The sequence below is a fragment of the Salvia splendens genome, chromosome 10 (genome assembly GCF_004379255.2).
Source record: "Salvia splendens isolate huo1 chromosome 10, SspV2, whole genome shotgun sequence".
NCBI classification, from domain to species: Eukaryota; Viridiplantae; Streptophyta; class Magnoliopsida; order Lamiales; family Lamiaceae; genus Salvia; species Salvia splendens.
In genome coordinates, this window is record NC_056041.1 from 2,177,979 (window position 1) to 2,192,941 (window position 14,963).

General features: G+C 38.7%; 1 protein-coding gene across 1 annotated transcript; it reads left to right on the plus strand.

The window, feature by feature from the left end:
- Positions 1-1,348: 1,348 nt before the first annotated feature.
- On the plus strand, positions 1,349-5,931 carry LOC121752036 (protein HEADING DATE 3B-like). The gene is made up of 5 exons (XM_042146909.1): positions 1,349-1,602; positions 1,942-2,269; positions 2,606-3,360; positions 4,725-4,776; positions 4,868-5,931. The coding sequence occupies exons 2-5, from the start codon at positions 2,063-2,065 to the stop codon at positions 5,798-5,800; spliced, it is 1,947 nt and encodes a 648-aa protein (XP_042002843.1). The 5' UTR covers positions 1,349-1,602; positions 1,942-2,062; the 3' UTR covers positions 5,801-5,931.
- The last annotated feature ends 9,032 nt before the right edge of the window (positions 5,932-14,963 follow it).

Here is a 14,963-nt window from a genome sequence, read left to right on the forward strand (position 1 = left end):
AGAAAGCGGTGGCGTTTTTTTTTATCTTTTTATGTTGTGTTTTTTTAAAAATTTCGTTGTAGAATTTTCCCCTATCAATAGTACGACGAAAATTTGACTCTAATTCGTAACTTTATTAAATTATGTTTATTTCCCAAATTATTAGTATACTAAAATTTAACATAGTTAAATTAAAAATAACAATAAAAAAAGAAAACAAATTAATTTTTTTTTATAGAGGGCCACATTTGGTGGCCCTTGTTAATTTTGTTACTTTACCATTGCGAGGGCCACATGAGAGCCAAGAATGGTGGCCGGGCCACATTTGGTGGCCTTCAAGGGCCACCATTGTGGACCCCCTGATAAATCCCTTGTTAGCCATATATGCTGAAGTGCAGGTAGCTATCGTAAATGCTACCGGGTTAACATTTTTTCCCCGGGTCAGTAGGTTAGTACTCCCTCCGTCCCGCACTACTCGCACTTATTTCCTTTTTGGGCGTCCCAAGTTACTTGCACTCTTTCCATTTTTAGTAAAAATTTTCACCTATAGCCGTCATTTTTTACTTTCCTATACACTCATTCCTTAATCTTCGTGCCGAAAAGGAAAGAAGCGAGTAGCCCGGGACGGAGGGAGTATATCAGTGCAACCAAACGGTTGGATAGAGTCCGATAGGAGGCAATATCACACTATTCGAGATTTACCCACATTACTCACGACCAATTAAAACACTGATGATTATCAAGCTCCACGTCACGCACTCTTTAACAGTATTTATTTATAGCCACACTTGATCAAATCAATTAAAAAAATGTTTTTTATCTGTAAATTGCGTAACTACGAGACTACGACCCCAAAAGTTAAACAGCCAAAAATTAAACTACCCAGAAAAATATGATTGCTAATTCAAATAAAGAAATATTCTCTCACAATCAGAAGTAGCAGGACATTTAAAAAAAAATCTATTTAGTTGTTTTATTTAAATGATATTGCATTATTCATTCCTTTCTATGTTATTTTAGACGCATTTCATTTTATTTAAATTATTTGTCTTTATATTTAAAATCATATATATTTTTTTCTATTTTACTGTATATTCTTTCTATACTTAACCATAACATACATATTTTTAAAATCTTATCATCAAAAGAAATGACTCGTATAATATGAAAGTTAAATAATATGGAGTATATTTAGTATAAAAATTAGAAACATAACTTTTTATACTTAATTTATATTTATCTCTGCATTTATATAGTACTAAATAAACATTGTATATAATTTCGTGAAAAAGAAGAAATGTTTTGCTTGGAGTAGAGATTATTCGATTCAAAATTATGGTTAATATTCCACCCAATCCAAAAGTCTTCCTCTTTAGACAATAATCTTGTAAATGCGATAAATTAGGGATTTAAATAATCACACCTTGTTTGGATGGTTCTAGGTGCTTTTCTGGTCCAATCCGAAATTGGGTCCACAAAAGCTGCACTTTTGCACTTTTTTTTCTCTCTCCCCACACTTCTTCCCCCAAATCGTATTAGATTTTGCTATATTTTCCTAATTATTCCTTAATTTTTTTCTGCTCTTCGCCAAATCGTAGTGTATTGAGTTCAGCTGCTGGAGAGGTAATCTTCTTTCTCGGGTTTATTTTTATGAGTTTTGCATTTGACTTTTCCGCTTGTTACTCTGCTTGATTATTCGATGTGGAATAATTTGGTCGATTGTAAAATTTGTGGTGTTAATGATATCTGCACGGTTGTTACTTGATTGTTGGTGCTGTGCTTTGTGTGAAATGGTGTTGAGAAAATTTTAATTTGGATATTTACATAGAGATTGATAGTATTTCGTTGACTTGGAATTATGGATTTCAGATGATTTGTGTGAAATGGTGTTGAGAAAATTTTGATTTGGAATTTTACATAGAGATTGATAGTATTTCGTTGACTTGGAATTATGGATTTCAGGTGATTTGTGTGGAACTGGTTTAGATTTGAGAAGTTGGACAGTTAGGCCTATGCTGTTTCGGAATTACAAGGAGAAGAAGCTAGATACATATCTATATTTATATTGAGAGAGAGAGAGAGGATGAAGAGAGGGAATGATGGGGAGAAGATTATGGGGCCTATGTTTCCTAGGCTTCATGTAAATGATACTGAGAAGGGAGGGCCAAGAGCACCACCAAGGAACAAGATGGCCTTGTATGAGCAACTTAGCATCCCTTCACAGAGATTCCGCCATAACGTACCGACTCGTAACCTGAGTGATAACACTGTGGTGTCTCCACCGAGCCAGGTAAATTTTGAGAATCTAAATGTTCTGCTAACGTTTCCATTTGTCGAATTAGTCTCACAATCAAGAGATGTTGTAACTTTTCAACATTTAGTTGAAATGCAAAAAAGTCGATGTTGATGTTTGAATATGTTGCTAGTTCATTAGCATGGTTTAAGCTCTCATGTGTTAGTTACTTTGGAAAAGGTATATGTAAGTATTCAAGAGTTCTCAGATCTCATAGGACTATATTTTGATGTTTGTCGCGTTGGAGGGTGTCAATGATGCATTCCCATTATGCTTTGCTAAACTATTGTCAAAAGTTTTGGCTCTGATTGCTTCTATCACTTTTACACGCAGGGTGGTCGAAATGAGAGGGGTATGTTTTATGCTCGGCAGCTACAACCTGTACACCCATCTGAGATGCAATACAGTCAGCATTCTGAATTAAGCACTCCATTGGTACAAGTGGAGCAAAGAAAGAAAATTGACGAAGATGACTATGTGGTCCCTGTTTTCATCCAGTCCGTACCTGCAGCATATGATAAATATAGCAATGACATATGCCCGCAGAAGTCACCCTCCAATCCTCCTTATTTGCATCCTGCTTTGAAGTTCCAAAAGACCAAAGGAACAGGCATGTTTGAGCCTAGTGTTGGACAAGAAGAGGGAAGCAAGAAGGGAGAGAATTCAAATGAGTCTGTGGCTCGCCAGAAGCAAACTGTCTCGTCGATTAGTCATGAACCAGGAACTAGATTAAGGACTGATGATAGTGGACAGCAAGAGCTTTGTGCTGAGTCACAACTTTACAGTGCTAGTCAGAATACTGATGCTATGGGTGCTAACGCGGCAGAGGCAGCGAAAACAAATTCATCTGATTTCGAGGAAGCTTCACTGTTAGGAGATGATAATATCATCTGTGATCTTAGTGATGACACGGGGTCTCATGAAGATGAGTCTTGTAGGCCTCCTCAAACTGGGAGCTTGGAGAGGGGTGACAGTCTTTCGGAATCATCCATTTTGGATACAGAATCTGCTCTGGATATAACACCTGACGATGTTGTAGGTAAATTAGGCCAGAAACATTTCTGGAAAGCAAGAAGAGCTATCATGAAGTAAGTTACCGTGCTGATTGTGTTACTTTCTTTGATTGGCAATTTTGTGGTAGCTGGAAATATTGGAATATGAGGTTACGAGGTCTATCAGAAAGTTGATCACAGTGAAGCTAGTTATTGGTTATTCTCAAATCCTAGCCAATGATCAATAGGAGACTTTAGCATTCCATATGCATTTTTAAATTATTCAGATGCATCTGCATGAATTATCCCATGATTTTTCAGTGACCAGCAAAGATCCATATGAACTTGTGTTTGATTGCTGTATATACAATTTTTTCAAAGGTTTCCATTATTTTGTGATGATTATCCAGTGTCTAGTTGAGAAGTTTTTGATGTAGTTGAGTCATTTTGTTTCATTTCTGGTTCTATAAATGGCTCAGAGGAATGGTAAGTGTTAAAATGCGAACATCCTTTGAGATTTGCTCCATCATTATGCGAATTCTGAAAGGATGCATAATGTCAATGGAGAATTCTACAATGTGGGATGCCCTGTGGGTCAAAGGTTTCCTGCTTTATTCAATGTTGGTTTATGTATTAATTAGTTGTTAAGAGTCATGTGTAGCACCGAGGATGTTTTTTTAGTAGTTGTTTTGTATGCATGGTTAAATGGTGGGTGGCTTTGGTGCAGAACATTAATACCTTATAATGAGGAAATTTAGTTCTTCAGCCACCTTTGATGTATTCAGAGAGCGAATGACATTTTGCATAGGCATGGTGGGTGCATATGAGATTATATCATTTGATTTGAGGTGAGTCCATCAGCCATGGTCCATTCCTTCTTGTCGGTTCTGGTTTTGTTTGTTTTTTTCTGTTATTATTCTAAATATTGCTGGAGGAGCTTAGATGACTAACTGCAGATGCGTTGCTGGTTTGACATCAAGGCGAGAAACACTTCTGGATTAATCTTGGCCTTTTGTCATCAGAATAACAAGTGTTCGAATTTTTTCTGTTGAATGAGTTAATGTTGAAAAATTGCTACTCTTCTCTCAATTCCATCGAGAAATTCTGGGCCATGGCTTTGTGACATTCACTTACTGAATACTGTTAGAATATCTCATGTATATAAGTTCAAAAACTTAAGGTAAGATCGTGTCCCTATGCATCACCACATATAGTGTTTCGCATCACATTTGGTTCTATATTTACTTTCATGGGTTTTCTGTGAGTACTTACATTAAATCCCGGTGCTACTTTTGTTGTATTTTTGTCGTTGTTGATCAACTTTCACGATTTTAAGAGGTGAGACAAGTTGGGACTTGAATGAACTTAGCAATGTGATAAGGAGTACTACTTATGCTAAGCTTCGTTACTTTGTTACCTTTTCGCAGGATATTTCTGACTAATATCTATCCTATTTTCAGTCAGCAAAGAGTTTTTGCAGTTCAATTATTTGAGTTGCATAGATTGATAAAGGTAATACTTTGTTTGACTCAAGCAGTTTGAAATGTTTACATTCTATGAGTGTTTTTGTATCTAAGAATGACTTTACACTGTCCTAAATCAGGTTCAGAAAATGATTGCTGCATTGCCAAATCTTTTGGTCGAGGACTCGGGTATCTTCGACAAAGCTATAAAACCGATACTGGGGAAGAAACGGCCTCTGGATTCTACCATGAATGCAGTTTCAAATGCTTCAGAGGAAAAAGGCAACTCAGATAATCCAAGTCACAAGAATGAACGCTCTGCTGAAAACACTCTTGAGAAACCACATTCAAGCTGCAGGCCACCATCACCTCCAGCCATCACAACCAACAACCACAGCAATGCTCGAACGCCTGTTTTCAATCATCCGGAGGGGCACCAGTGGCTGATTCCTGTGATGTCTCCTTCAGAAGGACTGGTATACAAGCCGTATCCAGCACCTGGATTTCCTGGCCAAGGCTGTGGGGGGCTTGGCCCTCCTATGCCAAATCCGGCAACAGCTAACTTCTTAGCTCCGATATTTGGAGTCCCCACACCAATGTCGCAATACCCGTTTCCTCCATTTCCTGCGTATGCACCTCCTGGCTACTTCCCTTATGGCATGCCGATGATGAGCGCGTCAACCTTCCCTGTTTCATCCATGGAGCAAGTGAATCCCCATTCTGTGCCCGGTCATTTCTCGTCCCGGGAATCTGCCTCCACCATGCCAACTCAGACTCAGGGACCCATTCCAGACAGGCTGGACCGACGTGCAGCTGAGGGGCTTGAAGTGCAAGGGAGCAGTTCAAGCAGCCCGAGTGAGAGACGGCCGAGTACTAGTAAGGTGAATAGCAGTGTGGGTGGTACAAACATTCTTCCAATACTCCCTAAGTCGTCTCTGGCTAAGCCGACCCCTCGGGTTCGTGCGCCCCGGGTGATCAAGGTTGTGCCACGCAACGGTATATCAGCGTCTGAATCTGCTGCAAGAATTTTCCGGTCCATTCAAGAAGAAAGAATGCAGTATGATTCAGTGTGAAATTTGCTTAGCAATCTTTTTTTTGTAACTTTATTTCATAACGTTTAATATCCTCGAATTGTTGAAAATATATACATCTGCCTATGTGTGTGTATATAGGAGTATTATGCTACCATTTCATTTGTGCTCTAGTCTCTGGTTTCTTCTTTTAGCTTGTGACCATAATTCATTGCATCAAATGTTATACGGATTCTGGATAAGATTAACTTATTAAAAGAATGTAAAATTCAGTTAATTTTATTAATATTTCTCATATAAAAGGTAGTAATCCTCTAATTATGAAACTCTAATTAGATATTTTCAAGTTTGGCTACTAGCAGTATTTAATTAATTACTCCCTCCGTCCCACAAAGAATGTTCCATTTTTCCATTTTCGACCATTCCACAAAATTTGTTCCATTTCACTTTTTATCATTTTTTATAGTCGACCTCATATTCCACTAACTTATTAATATTCACATTTTATTACAAAAATAATACTCCCTCCGTCCACTAATAGGAGTCGTTGTTTGGCCGGGCACGAGTTTTAAGAAATGTAAAGAAAAGTTGGTTGAAAAAGTTAGTGGAATGTGGGACCCACTTTTTTATATTGGTTTTATAATAAAATGTGAGTGGAGTGAGTTAGTGGAATGTGGGACCTACTACCATTTATGGTAAAAATGAAGAGCGACTCTTAATGGGGGACGGCCCAAAAAGGAAATTAGCGACTCTTATTCGGGGACGGAGGGAGTATATAAAAGTAGTACTCGCATTTTACTAACTTTTTCAAGTCACTTTTCATTACATTTCTCCTAATATATACAATGAAAACAAAATATTTACATTAATAAAATTTATTGATATTTAAAAATCTAAATTTAAAATTTAATTTTATAAAATTAAATCTAATATTGAAATAAAGAAACAGAATGAAGGATGATAAAAGGGAAGAAAAATGATAATTTTGAAATAATATCAAATTTAGTACATCACTGAAATAATATCAGATTTAAAATGTTAAATGTGTAAAAAGACCAAATTGTCCAAACCCTCAAAAGGGTATTTTCGTATAAAAAAATGGCAAAATGACCAATTTCGAGATAAACCCTTAGTCCGGGGATGTCTGACGATATTTTTAAAATTTAGGGACTATGAGCGAGATAAACCCATAGTCTATGGACCATTTTAAAGTTCATTATTTATTATATAAAAAGTGGGTCACACATTCTGCTCACTTTTTCGACTCATTGTTCTTTATTTTTCTTAAAACACATGCTCACAACAAGAGTGACTCATATTATAGCCTATAGGACGGAATGATTTCTAATAGTAATATTTTATTATAAAATAAATATAGTTGAGAAAAACGATTAAGGCCATCCACAATAGCGCCTAGCGCACCGCTTAGCCGAGCGCCGGCACTAGGCGGTGCGCTAGGCGATCTATTGCAACCGCCCAGCCATTTCCGGAATTAAAAACCGCTTAGCGCTCGGCGGTTCCGTGGCGCTAGGCGGTGCGCTGGGCGATCCGCTCGGTGCTATTGTAGTGTCCGGATCGTCTAGCGCACCGCCTAGCGCGATTTTTTTTCCGAAACACTATACATACACGCCAGATACGTCATTTTCATTCGCACCACTTGTTTTAACGAGTACTGTCTCTATCTTAATTTCTGTACAAAATCAACACCTAGAAATGAGTAACGCCGGTGGTAGTAGTGGTAGGGATGCTGAGGAGTACGAGCGTATAATGAACGAAGCGCTAGAGGCTTATACGAACCGTGAGATTGATCAATGGATGCAGAAGGCCCTGCAGCCGGCGGTATCTCGACCTCGCCCAGTGGTACACCGCCAAACGGTGATTGATCGTGATCACGTAGCTGCACATCAGCGCCTGTACGAAGACTACTTCGCATAGGAGACGCGGTTCAACGCCAACCTTTTCAGGCGCCGTTTTAGAATGAGCAGGTCCCTGTTTATGCGTATGGTTAACGCTTTGGAGCAACGATATCTGTATTTCCGCTTCAGGCACGATGCGTCTGGCAGACCCGGCCACACAGCTATTCAAAAGTGCACTGCGGCAATCCGGCAGTTGGCCTACGGAGGCGCGACAGACATGTGGGACGAGTACCTCCACATCGGTGAGACGACTGCCCTGGAATGTATGAAGTATTTCTGTCAGGGCGTGATTGAAATATTCAGTGATCAGTACCTTCGAAGCCCTACCCCCGAAGACTGCCGGGATCTTTTGCGGATGCACGGGGAACAGCATGGGTTCCTGGGGATGTTAGGCAGCATAGATTGTATGCATTGGGAGTGGAAGAACTGTCCCGCTTCCTGAAAGGGGTTCTACACGACCGGCTACAAGGGAAAGAATCCCACGATGATCCTCGAGGCCGTAGCTGATTACCGGCTGTGGATTTGACATGCGTATTTTGGGATAGCCGGTTCGAACAACGACCTCAACGTCCTCAACTCGTCGCCACTTTTCAACGAGCAGTGTCAGGGTGTCGGTCCGGCCATCAGTTTTGTCGCCAACGGCAACCGGCATGATATGGGCTACTACTTGGCGGATGGGATATACCCTAGGTGGCCCGTCTTTGTGAAGACGATCCGATGCGCATCAGATGAAAGGAAGGCCTACTTTGCGGCACGGCAGGAGTCGGCGCGCAAGGACGCGGAGCGCGCATTTGGTGTGCTCCAGTCTCGATGGGCGGCAGTTAAGGGGCCAACGCGTTTGTGGCATGTCGATTGCATTGCTGATATAATGTACGCCTGTATTATCATGCACAACATGATTGTCGAATATGAAGGTGTACAACTGACTGATTGGGCCAACGATGATAATGAAGCCGGTCCAAGCCACGGCGTGGCCGCCCCCAACGTACGGAGTGGGGTACCTCACGATGAAGACGGCCGCCTCCAAGCACATGCCGACATGCGCCAAACGGAGGCTCATATTCGACTCCAAAAGGATTTAATTGAAGAGTTATGGGCGCGGAGGACTGCACGGCAGTAGTTTTTTTTTGTTAATTATGTAGTTTTTTTTAATTAATGTACTTTTTAAATTTTAATAATATTATTGAATTTTCTCGTATATGTCTCGTAAATTAAATTGCGTATTTTGTATGATTGTTAATTATTTGTTTTATATAATTTTGAGTGATGTGACTATTGATGTCGCTAGGCTATTTATGATGTGGCTAGGCTATGACTGAGATATTTATGATGTGGAAGGGGGATTTTTAGTGTTGATAATGTGACATGAGGAGTTTATGGCTAGGTTATGACTAGGTTATTGCTGGACTATTCGTACTATAGATGGCCTAATAGGCACCAAAAATTAAGTGCAAGTAGTTGAGTTCCGTACAATTTAGATAAGATTTGAAGACGTGGAAGAATTAGACGTTAAGTTAGGACCCAAGCCAAAAATGTAGAGTGAGAGAGGGATAGTCAACATCACGAACCAAATATGAAGAGAGAGAAAGAGAGGGACAAATTCAATCCATATCCGAAAACTAAACGCCACGCATTCACTCATCGTTTTCAATTGCCAACACGCCAACCAACACGTGTACGTCACGCATTGGCTGTGATACGCCTCACGTGCCTTGCATCCCCCTTATTCCGACCGGACGTATTATCTCCTCGACTTTGCAGACATGATCTTCAGTCAGATAAATTCTGATATTTTAATTGTTTGCAGCCGGCATGGCCCCAGCCAGGTCGGATGCTTACATGGCACCCCAAAGCTGATGTAGTGGACTCCTATTCAATTTTTTATTTATTATTTCATTTTAAATTATGGGATATTCACATCTAATATTATAAATATTTTAAAAAAGATTTTCCAAGAACTTTAAGTTTGACATATAATATTACAAACTTAGCAAGTCGTTAAATTTTTCGCATACGACAAAATCTAGCTACATCTCATTTGCCATAACATCACATCAGATATTGTTAATTTGTTACTATTAAAAATGATAGTGATATAATTAACAAAGTGTCAAGAAGTCAGTTATGATTATTCATCTCATTTAATGTAGTATATGGATTTCGTCTTCGGTAGGAAGATTTAACAATTACATAATTACGTGATTTATATGTCAAATTTAAAGATTATGGAAAAAAATAACATTTAGAAAACTTTTGTGATATTAAACATCAGTATCTCTTAAATCATATCTATTTAAATAAAAAACAACATATTTAATTTTTTTTAATGTAGTATTTAATTTTTTTCCTTCAACCATTCAGCCCAACTTTTTCAAAAGCCCATGGACCAAAAACTACATCAACTATATAGTGACACTGAAAAATCTATATTGTTTCTAGGACAAAGGACCGAAGGTGTAATATTTTTTTGATATTTTGAACAAGTAGAGGAAAATTGTTATAGTACATTAGTACTACTACAAGTGTTCCATTCGTCCCATAATAGATAACATATTTGGATAACGACACGAGATTTTAGAAGATGTTTTAGTATATATTAAGCAAAGAAAAATAGCAAACTTCCCCTGTTCAGATAGAGAATATGGTAGATAATACTCTTCTTCTCTACATTATTCTCTATCTTACTTTACTCTTTCTCTATTATAACCATTTATTATTATTTTTTTTAAATGAGTGCTCAAAATGAAATGCCTCTATTACTGTGGAATAGGGAGAGTAATACTATTTATATGTGAGAAATGAACGTTTTTCAAAAAATGAAATTCGACATTTTTAATATGATAAATTAGAAAGGAAGGTGTAACATTTATTATGAGACGGAGGAAGAGTGAGTTTCATTCATATCTTATAACAACAAAAGACAAAAGTATAAATTTAGTATTATACGACCTAAGATTCATATGATAATGGCCACAATTGAGTTCAATTTACCGTCGGCAAGTAGGAATTGGAACTACAATTTTGTACAAAAACCTGCACTAGAAATCATTAAAATTAGTAGGGTATAGATCATTCATTCTTATTTTGTGTGCAGTTGGGGTAAACAAAGTCTAAATTTAAGGCATCAATTAATGCTTCCTTTATTGCATTTTCAATTGCCTTTTTGGATGAAGATGTACTCGAATAATACTTACTCCTTTCTGGTCATGTGAGGACGCACTTGAATAATGGATTACTTCTCCTTACAAGTCAAGTGATGAAAATTAAGAAAATGGTGATACCCCTGTCTATTAATCGGCAAAGATTTTAAGAAATATAGTGCAAAAATACTTCTCCTTACAAGTCAAGTGATGAAAATTAAGAAAATGGTGATACCCCTGTCCTTTTTAAATGGCAAAGATTTTAAGAAATATAGTGCAAAATAGGTGAAAAAGTTAGTGGAATGAGGTGAATATTTGGTCTATTATTAAAAGTAGTACTCCTTCCGTTTCACGATAGTGGAGGCGTTTATTTTAGCATGCGATTTAAGAAAAATTATATTAATTGAGTTAAGTAAAAGTGTCCACAATAGGGCACCGCGGCACCCGCCCAAGGACATGGTTGGGCCGCGGCACCCTATAGCCTATACGGGTGGAAACGAAGGGCCGACTACTCGGCCTGGACGGCGCATGGAGGGGCGCCGCGGCTCCGGAAATGCATTTTTTTTAATTTCATATTTTTTTTCTATAAATAATATACCCATTCCTCTCATTATTTTCACATCATCCAAATCTCCACTCTTCTAAATTTTTCTCTATTCCACTTTCAAAAAATGGTTTTAAATTTCTTTTCTATTAAATTATGAGTTTTTTTTCTAATTATTATAGTCCGATAATTTTTATTCTAATCGAATTAAATCATACCAATAATTGATAAAATAATTTGATTTGTGGTTGTGGCGTGTCCACTATGGGCTGGACAAGTTTTTTGTGGTTGTGGACAAGAATTTGTGGCTTTGACTTGGGCTTGGCCAAGCTATTGTGGACACTCTAAAGGAAGACTAAAATAGCAAATGAAAAAAGTAGAGAAATAAAGAGAGAATAAAGTAAACGAGAGTAAAGCAAGAGAGAAGGAATACGTTGACTTTTATTGAAAAGATAAATTATTCTACTATTATAGAACATACTAAATGGCAAAATGACTTTAGTACTATAAAACAAATGATAGAAAAATTTAAGCGTGCCAGCTAATTGGGAATGGAAAAAAGATATTGTTATTAATTTTAAGGGGACTTAGGGGAGTATTATTTTAAGTAAAAGGCTCAAGTCCTTATTACATTCATTTTAATTTTTTTTCATTTAGAAAATCTTTAATCTATTAAAAAGTTTCTTGTTATGAGAAAAAAGGGAGTAGACCCGAATTAAATAAAAAAATATTCTGATTAAAGTTTAGAAAATATAGTTTTAGTATTCTTTTTCTATTCGTTCTTGTGAGGTGATTTATTCAAAATCCCTAGAAAAATTCATTAGACCAACTCAAGTATTCTAAGCAGTCAATTTTGTTAGAGCATTCACGATGGAAAGATACTCTTAGAGCGTCTTTTAATTTCATATTAGCATTTTATCCAATGGCCTATCTATTTATAATGGAATGGCCCTTCCAAAAGCATTCCCACTTCCATTTCATTTCCACATTATCACTATTTATTTTAGTTTTTTTGCACTTCTATATTTAATATGTTATTAAGTTAAATAAAATTAAATGCAAAATTTTTAATACGCACTTCACTATCAGAAGACATTGATATTCTGCTAGATAGATAAAGTGTAGAAAAATTAGAGAAATTAGATGTTGGTATGTTAAATGTAAAGAATTGGGATTAGATATTTATAATATATAAAAATAAAATTAAAAAAAATAAAAATTAGGGAAAAGAGGTAAGGGTCCATCATCGGCCCAATCCTCGCAATGGGTGGCCGATCTATGGGCCATATAGGGCCTTCCACTGGAGTGCTGTTAGTAAAATTTATATTTAGCTCTAATTAATTCATGATCAATTTTGAGAGACTCGATTCAAATAATTCCACGTGGCAGCGGACAGTGACACCAGCGTGTGTTGAGAGTCACTTTTTCTGTATTAAAAAACGACAAATATCAGAGTTGAGGCGTGAATAAAGATAATATCACGGACTGTGACGACTATTCAGGTCAAAGTTAAATCTCATTGGTCTCCGTCCAACGAACAGGGTTCAGGTGGGACCCAGTCATCCAGTAATTATGGTAGCAGGCCAGGTGCCACTGCAGCCGCAGTAACTTGAGGAAAACGTTGTAGACTATAGAGATGCAGATTCATTCAACTAACAAAAGTCCGTTTATTTAATGCTGATATGTTCATAAAGTAAGAGTGTCCACAATGGTGGCCCTTGAAGACCACCATTTATGGCCCGGTCATCATTCGTGGCTCTCATGTGGCTTCCGTAATGGTAAAGTCAACAAAGCTATCAAAAATAACAAGGGCCACCAAATGTGGCCCTCTTTAAAAAAAATTAATTTGTTTATTTTTTAATATTATTTTTTAATTTAAGTCTAATAAATTTTATTAGTTTTAAATTTATGATATTTATAAATTTAATTAAAGTAAAATAATGTGGATTGTAAATTAGAAAATTCACAACCTAGAAAAAATGTAACAATAACTTCGTTGTATTATATTGAAATAGGAAAATTATACAACGAAAGTGACATAATTTAAAAACAACAAGCCGAAACCCAAATCACTCTGCAGCGCCCCTTCTACGGTTCCAGACCTCTTCAACCATATCAACCTGGAGTGAATCATGCGATATTTGGCTCCGCATATCGGTGTACCTCTGGATCAAGTATTCATTACTACGTGGTACACCCATCTGTATGGGCTCCATGGCAATACCCGAGCTCGTACTAGCACCTTCTTCGGGTGTCCATCGCTCTGCAGCAAATCCTTCGTCATCCAAATAGTACCCCATGTTGACGGATCGTCTTCACAAACACGGGCCAGCGAGGGTATATCCCATCGCCAAATAGTACCCCATGTTGTACTGAGTTCCGTTGGCCGTGAATCTCACTTGCGGCCCCTCACCCCGACTCTCGTCATTAAACAAGTGTGACGATCGTAGAACGTTGATGTCGTTGTTCGATCCAGCGACACCAAAATACGCATGCCAGATTCGCAAGCGGTAATCAGCAATGGCTTCCAAAATCATCGTGGGATGTCTGCCTTTGAAGCCAGAAGTGAACTGCCCCTTCCAAGCCACTGGACTGTTCCTCCACTCCCAGTGCATGCAATCGATGCTCCCCAACATCCCCGGAAAATGATGTGCAGTCTCGTGCATAGCAATCAATCTCTGGCAATCATCGGCCGATGGCTTCCGTAGATACTCCCCTTTGAAGATATCCTTGATCCCCCTGTAAAACTGCCTCAACGTCTGTAGTCCAGTGGTTTCGCCCATCTGTAGGTATTCATCGAACATGTCAGCGGGCCCGGCATAGGCAAGCTGTCTAATTGCCATCGTACACTTCTGGAAAGTCGACAAGCCGGGTCGGTCGGTTGGATCATATCGCAAGTTGAAGCACCTGAACCGCTGCGCCAAACACGTCGCTATATGGACGAAGAGATTTTTTGACATTCTGAATCGCCGACGGAAAACTTCTGGCGGATAACGGGCGTTGTCGTTGAAGTAGTCCTCCATCAACCTGCGGTCTGCCCCGACATGATCACGATCGAAAAATCACCGATGATGGAATGGCTGGCCGACAGCCACCGCCGCCTCAGCCGCCGCCTCTTCTGCCTCTTCCGCTTCACGTTGCACCGCCGCAACAAGGTTTTGGAACTCTAGATCTACCGCTTGTTGGAATTGTTCATCGTCGGAATCCATAATTGCAAGGTTAAATTGAAGTTGGAAGGGAAGATTGGAGGAAAATGAGAGTAAAATGGAGTTGGAAAATGGAGTGAAAATGTAGTATATTTATGCACAAAATTTCGAAAAAAAAAATTAATAATAATAATTCCCGCGGCCCAGCCGCGATTCTCGGCGCTTGCAATGGGATGGCCGCCGCTCACACGGCTCAGCCGCGTGAAGGCCGCGGCCGCGGCTCAGCCACGCTTCTCGCCTCTCCGCCCCGGCTCTCGGCCTTTGCAATGGGGGGCCGCGCGCCGAGCCGCGGGCCGCGGCTCCCCCATTGTGGACACCCTAAGACATAAATTAGGAACTTTGATATGTTTTTACTCCCTCCGTCCCCGATTAATTGTCACTCTTTGACTGGACACGAGT

Coding starts and splice junctions, on each gene's coding strand:
- LOC121752036 (XM_042146909.1), top strand. CDS start 2,063: ATGAAGAGAGGGAATGATGGGGAGAAGATTATGGGGCCTATGTTTCCT. Junction 3,361..4,724: donor GCAAGAAGAGCTATCATGAA/GTAAGTTACCGT, acceptor TCCTATTTTCAG/TCAGCAAAGAGTTTTTGCAG. Junction 4,777..4,867: donor AGTTGCATAGATTGATAAAG/GTAATACTTTGT, acceptor GTCCTAAATCAG/GTTCAGAAAATGATTGCTGC.